The sequence below is a fragment of the Melozone crissalis genome, unplaced genomic scaffold (genome assembly GCF_028551555.1).
Source record: "Melozone crissalis strain CALT ecotype California unplaced genomic scaffold, PUWL_Pcris_2 ptg000057l_1, whole genome shotgun sequence".
NCBI lineage: Eukaryota > Metazoa > Chordata > Aves > Passeriformes > Passerellidae > Melozone > Melozone crissalis.
In genome coordinates this window covers 8,101,256-8,108,086 of record NW_026535835.1, presented here as the reverse complement: position 1 = coordinate 8,108,086, position 6,831 = coordinate 8,101,256, and the positions used below count along the sequence as shown (strand labels likewise).

Sequence of the window (6,831 nt, the reverse complement as noted above, 5' to 3'; positions counted from 1 at the left end):
TGCGGGTTCAGCGCGGTTCTCGGGTGGGCAGGTCCGCTTCTCCGCCCCGCTCCGTTCCCCTCGGTGCCGAGCGGAGCCGCGCCCGGCGCGGCGGGCGGCGCGCGCAGAGCCGGCAGTGCCCGCCCCGGTGCGGGGCCGCCCCGCCCCGCCGCGCCCCGCCCCGCGCCGCCGCCGGGGCCCGGCACCGCCGCCGCCGCCGCCACCGGGCCCCGCTCCGCCGCCGCCGCCGCCACCGGGCCCCGCTCCGCCGCCGCCGCCGGGTGAGTACCCGCCGCCATCCCACCGGCACCGGCCGCCGCCCGCCCGCACCGCCGCCGGGGCACCGGCACGCACCGCCCGCCGCGCCGGCCGGGCCGCGGCTGCATCGCCCCCCCGGCGGGCCGGGCCGGGCCGGGCCGAGCCGAGCCGAGCCGTGCCCGTGCCCCCGCGGCGTTGCACGGCCGCTGTAGGTGGGTGGGTGGGTGGGTGTGTGCGGACCCCTCGGTGCCGCCCCCCGGTTGCGGGGTGCGGGCGGGCGCATGGCCCGCTCTTGTCTCGCAGCGCCCGGTGTCACTCGTGTGCGTGTTTGCATGTGTGTGTGTGTCACCTTGTGCGGGGTGCGTTTCTGCGTGCGGTGTCCCCGCGTGTCCCCCCCGCAGGATGCCCCGTGTCAGGTGCTCCGTGTTGGGTGCCCCAGCAGCTGCTGCAGGGCTCCCGGGGAATGCTCCCAGGGAGAACCCGCTGGCCTGGGCCTTTCCCACTCCACCGGGAATTGCATCCAAAGCCATTAGCCTGGCTCGCCGCTAACCACATCGGTGCCACTGGCACCTGAGCCACCTTTTAGAGTGACAGGGAGGGGTGGGTGGCACTCAGCGAGCTGCTGTGCTGGGGGTGGTGGTGGCTCGCAGGGCTGTGGCCAGCCCGGTGCCTGTTAATTTTCCCAGAGAGGAATATGTGGAGCATCGGGCGAGGGCTGGGATGCGCGTCCCTAAATCGTGTGGTTTCCAGCCGGCCTGTGAGATGCAAATTGTCTGGTCAGCGAGTGCCAGAGCTAAACTTAGGGCAATTACAGGAGAGTGTGGGCACATGGCCGTGTATTCCTACACCCCAAGGCTGGCCCTGGCACTGGGGGACCTCTGCCCACTGCCCCATTCCAGCTCCCATCGGGATCTGGGTGTTCCCACAGCACCTGCACCAGCCCTGGACTTTGCCCCTGACGAGCTGTGGCTCGGCCCTTCACCTTTGCCGTGGGCTGGGCCATGCAGGGCAACAGGCTGTGAATTTGGGGCCAGATAAGGGTGATGATGAGGGAGCTGTGTGCCCTGTGCTAACGGGGCTGCAACCCACCTGACCCCTCCAGCTGGTCATGGAACCACGTCCCACCTGGCAGCCCTGCCAAGATCCTGCCCCATTACCTATAGGCCTACCCTGTTAGACCTCTTGAGCTGTGTCATTCCCAGCTTTGGGGCGAGGCAGGTGCTTGAACCCCATGCACCCTCCTGGCCTGGGGTGACCCCTCATAACCAGTCTGATCCCCCTTTGCTGTTGGACATGGGGTTCCTGCACCAGGAGGGCCTGAAATCCTGCTCTGGGGAGAGCCTGGTAGCACATCCTGGCTGTGAGTCAGGTAGATCCGGGATTGTTTTCCTCTTGACACATTCCAGCATTGTCCATAAGTGAAGGCACTGCAGAGGGATTTGGAAACCCCCTAAATTTCCTTGTTCTGTGGAAAACTTGTGTTCAGCAAGGAGCCATCACGCGGGTCAGCTCCCACTTGCCCTGCATAGGAGCTGGCCTGTCTGCTCGGAATCGCTGCCAGCAGCTCCTGTTCCCTGGCACGGAATCATCCCTTCCTGGCTGGGCACAGCCAGGCCATGAGCTGCCCCAACACGGTGTGCCCGAGGAGGGCACAGCCACCAGCTCGTGTGCCAAAGTGGTGTGGGAGCAGAGCCCCACTGCCGGCATCGGGGAGCAGAGCAGGGAGGGCAGGCGAGCGTGGAACTCGCCGTGCAGGTCCCTGCGCGGGAGCGTGTCGGACGAGATTGCGTCTCGAGGAGGGAAGGAGTGGCTGGGAGTTTCAGTGAACGCCTTCCTCCCTGCCTGCACCTCCCCGGCGCCCTGGCAGGGACACAGGGGCTGCTGCCTCTGCTGGGGGCACATGGGGGAAGGTGCATCCAGCACCTGCTTGGGGGCTCAGGGAGGGTTTTGGCCTGGGGAGCGTTGAGATGCGTCTCCCTTTCTGCCATCTGGCCCTTCCAAGGTGATGTCCTCATCTTTGCCAGCCCAGTGTCACAGCAGCATCCTCGCGTGCGATCCCAGAGCGCCGGCGGGTGCCTCTCCCTTCCCTGTCAGGGCTCATGCTCACGCCTGGCCGAGGGGAGTCCCGGAGCAAGCCCGGGCTGAGCCAGGGAAGGCGCCTTGGGTCTGAATCAGAAATTCAGGAGCCGCTCGGCTCAGCAGCCTCCTCCTGCTCACGGCATCGGGCTGCACCCATCCGTGGCGGGAGGCTGCTTGGGGAAAAGGGAGCAAACCACAATGGCACAACACACGGGCTGGGGACATCAGTGCAGGGCGGACGCTGCGGTGCTTTCCCCAGCCCACAGAGTCCTGTGTGCCTGCCCCACTGCTGCCTATTGTGGCCCTGAGTGGGGCACACGTGGCTGCGGCAGTGGCCGCCAGTGCTGCCTGATTAGCGATGCGGCTGGGAACGCTGTTCCCCCTTTTTGTTGAGCGTACAAAGGCTGGGAGGCAGCCTGTGTGCCGAGAGAGAAACCACCGAGGACAAAGAGCGCGCTGGCCGCCCGGCTCCTGGCGCCCTGGCTCCAACCAGCACCTGCCTGGCGAGTGGCTCTGCTCCCAAGGGATCCCCGGGAAGGATCCCTGCAGCCCCCTCCCTGCCCCAGGTGAGCACGGGGTGCTGCCAGGGGTGCAGCCCTTTTGTGCAGCTTCAGGGATGCCCAGGCAGTGTGGTAGCAGTGGCATGTGGCACACAGCGGGGACAGGAGCAGGTGCAGGTTCTCTCCCTGCCATTGTCTGTGCTGAGGTCCTGGCACAAGGGAGCAGCCCCCAGGATGGCATGGCCATGGTGCCCTTTGTGACAGCACCTGCTGCAGGTCATGAGAAGGGGCTGTGCTGTCCCCTGGTTCGGGTCAGTGATCATCCCACAGCCAGCAGTTCTGGGAGAGGAGAAAGGAAGTGGGGTGTTTTCATGTGTTTTGGGGCCCTACCCTACCCAGGTCCTGCTGTGGGTCTGGGTAAAGCCCCAGTTGCTGCAGGCAGGGCAGAGCAGCCAGAGCCCTGGGGCTGGGTGGTGTGAGCACAACTGTGGCAGCCCTTCTGGCCATGGCCAGGAGCCTTGCAAGCCTGACCTTGTCCCTCAGGCTGCTTCCCCTCACTGCCTCAGAGGTATCACACACCCAGAGCCAGCACTGTGCCATGGCTTGCAGGGCTCTGTCCTCACCTGCCCTGTGGCCAGGCCTCTCCCGGGCATGCGTGCTCCTGTCCCAGCCCCGAGGGGCAGCGAGATTCAGGGAGTTCCCTGCCATCCCTGGATGGCTTTGTCAAGAGGAAAACGGGTTTCCCTTGTCCCACTGGGTGTGTTCAAGGGCAGTGCAGACCATGTGTCCTTGCAGGGAGATGGTCCAGGCAGTGATGGTGATGCAGTGCTGATGCTGTGCTGGAGCCAAGGTGCAGCTTGGCACAGCACAGCACACCCGTGCACCCCAGGCAGAGCTGCACTGCCCATCCCCATGGCTGCCCAAACCTCATCCCCACACCCGTCAGAGAGCTCTAAAGCAGATGCTTCAAACGTGGGGAGCTTTCCTGTTGTCCTTTGTGCTGAGGTTAAGTTCCTGTGCAGTTTCCTGCCCTGTTATATATAGCTGTCAGCCCGTCCTGCAGGCACTGCCAGCCGCCTGCTCCACTTTGGAGTTGTTTATCCACAGCCCAAGCGCTCAATGCAGGCTGAGGGGGGGCCACCAGTTACCCCAGGGGCAGAGGGGAGCCACAGCCCCCCGTGCAGGGTGAGGCTGTGGGTGCCCCCAGGCACTGGCTGTCCCCAGGCACTGGGTGCACACGGGATTTTCCAGGAGTTTTCTGCCCAGCCACAGTTCTCCCACTGGCACTGGGTGCTCCCCCCGCTCTGCGCGGGATGCCCAAATGAAAGAGCCTCTGTTCCTGGAGGTCGCCGGCAGCGTCACGAGCCTCTGCGTCGCCCTGGCTAAAATTAGACACTTATCAGTGTTGGGAGGGATGTGATTTTACAGGTTCCTGTTTATTAGAGCAACCTTCGCTCCAGGCCGTGTTTCCGGCTCCTCCCTGGTGGGGATTCTGCCCACGGCAGCCCCTGTGGTTTGCGGTGGCCAGAGCCAGGATGAGCAGCAGAAAGGCCTCTGTTTCCTCAACAAGGGGCTTTTGAACAGCAGGCAGGACGTTGGTGGCTGGATGGGATGGGGGTTTTGCCCTGGGGAATGTCCCTGCCGGCAGTAACTGCTGCAAAAGCCACCAGGATATTTTCTTCCCTGCCCACCCATGCTGCTCCAAAACGGCTCCTGAGCTGCTGAGGGTCTTGCCTGCAGTCAGCCCTAGTGCCAGGCACTGCCAGGTTTCTAGGCTTCTTTTGGGGGGACCCTGGGGGTACAGGGCCATCCCCGTTGCATCCCTGGGGCTTGATGCCCAGCCGGGGTGAGGACACATCAACTGGGGCAGTCTCAGCCCTGATGTGCTGCAATCCCCTGGGAGGGTGGGAATGCTGGAACATGGCTCAGGGGCTGGGGGTGGCAGCTGGCGTGACCAGTAGGGTGGATGGAGGGGTGGTGGGTGGGTGTTGGCTGTGCTGCTCTCTGATGGCACCTTCCTGTCTGTCCTTCTGCACAGGCGGCTGTGCTGTGACCGGCGCCCCAGCCCAGTGCCCTGCTGTGGGGGCAAGAGTGCCCCAAGCCTCTGTCCACCATGTTCAACCTGATGAAGAAGGACAAAGAGAAGGATGGGGCCCGGAAGGAGAAGAAGAAGGAGAAAAAGGAGCGAATGTCAGCAGCTGAACTCAAGAGCCTGGAGGAGATGAGCATGCGCCGGGGCTTCTTCAACCTCAACCGTGCCTCCAAGCGGGACTCCAAGACCCGCCTGGAGATCTCCAACCCCATTCCCATTAAAGTGGCCAGTGGCTCTGAGCTGCACCTCACAGATATTGACTCTGACAGCAACCGGGGCAGCATCATCTTGGACTCAGGCCACCTGAGCACGGCCAGCTCCAGCGACGATCTCAAGGCGGACGATACCAACTTCAAGGGCTCGGTGCTGCAGCGGGCAGCCAAGTTCGGCTCCTTGGCCAAGCAGAACTCCCAGGTGATTGTCAAACGCTTCTCCTTCTCCCAGAAAAGCCGGGATGAGAGCACCTCAGAGACCTCCACACCCTCTGAGCACTCAGCAGCCCCTTCCCCTCAGGTGGAGGTGCGCATGCTGGACACCCCGCTGGACAAGCAGGGGGCTCCCCCCGGACAGCCCTGCACCCCTCCTGCCGCCTCCCTGCGTGCCAGGGTGCCGGAGCTCATTGGTAAGAAGTTCCCTGCCGAGCTTCGGCTGCCCGCCCTGGTGCCCCCGCAGCCCCCCACGCCACGGCAGCTGGAGCTGCAGAGGCGCAACACGGGCGATTTCGGCTTCTCCCTGCGCCGCACCACCATGCTGGACCGCGGCCCCGACGGGCAGGCGTACCGGCGCGTCGTGCACTTCGCCGAGCCCGGAGCCGGCACCAAGGACTTGGCCTTGGGCTTGGTGCCGGGAGACCGGCTGGTGGAGATCAACGGGAGGAACGTGGAGAGCAAATCCCGGGACGAGATCGTGGAGATGATCCGGCAGTCGGGGGACACGGTGCAGCTGAAGGTGCAGCCCATCCTGGAGCTGAGCGAGCTGAGCCGCTGCTGGCTGCGGGGCGGCCAGGGGACACGCCGTGCTGCCTGGGATGTGAGTAACGCTGTCCCCGCCGTGGGCACTGCCAGGCCTGGGTGCTGCCAGTGCCAGCGTCCTCGTGGGGGTGTTTGGGTTGGCAAGGGCTGTGGGAAACAGCGGGTGCTGGGGCTGCTCCAGCCAGGATGCACAGGGAGGAGTGGGAGGCTGTGGCAGGGATGCAGCAGTGGTGCATCAGGTCTTGCAAATCATCACTGGTGGGTTTTGCCCCCCAAAGCGCTCAGGGTGCTGTTGGGTTGGGTTTTCCTCCTGCTAGAGGAGAGCCCAGCTCTGCATTGCCTGCGGGGAGTATGTCCTCATCTCTTTGCTGACTGAGCATAGTTCAGCTGAGAAGGGAGCTTTGCTCCTCGCTGCCAGGAAATTCCAAAGGCTGCTTTGCAGAAGGACACTGCTTGCTCCACTGCCCACACTGGCGTCCCCCACAGGGATCCTCCCCGGGGACTGGGGCAGGCACACAGCGTGCCAGGGGCCGGGAGCTGCTGCCGGCGTGCACAGCCCTGTGTACGCAGCTACTGCTGCTGCTGCTGCTGCTGTATAAATAGAAACTTAATGGCTGGGTGACCCACATCCCTCACGCCTGCTGCCCGGCACTGCTGACCCTGCCGCAGGCTAACCAGCGTCCTGGCCAGCTGGCACCCCAGCAGAGCCCCCCAAATGCAGCATCCTGCAGGGCTGCACCCCCTCTGTGGTGCCAGGGGTGCAGCAGAGTGGTGTTGTTTACTGCAAAACTGGACTTGTTTTGTGTATTTTTAAGCCTTCCTTGAGGGAGGAGGGTGCCTGTGCCTGCAGAGCAGGTTGGCTGCACTGGGGAGAGCCACACTATGCCCTGTGCCTGTGGGTTGGTGGCCAGGATGGAGTGAGGGTGACCACGGGGCTCCATGTGCTGCTCCT

General features: G+C 64.4%; 1 protein-coding gene across 4 annotated transcripts in view; it reads left to right on the top strand.

Annotated features, from left to right (window-relative positions):
* Positions 1-232: 232 nt before the first annotated feature.
* The window catches only part of MYO18A (myosin XVIIIA), a 36,567-nt gene continuing 29,968 nt past the window's right edge, over positions 233-6,831 (top strand). For all 4 annotated transcript variants that reach the window (XM_054287017.1, XM_054287016.1, XM_054287015.1 and 1 more), the window contains exons 1-2: positions 233-260; positions 4,855-5,937. In XM_054287017.1, the coding sequence (XP_054142992.1) occupies positions 4,930-5,937 (1,008 nt within the window). In that variant the 5' untranslated portion in view covers positions 233-260; positions 4,855-4,929. The remainder of the gene's footprint in view (positions 261-4,854; positions 5,938-6,831) is intronic.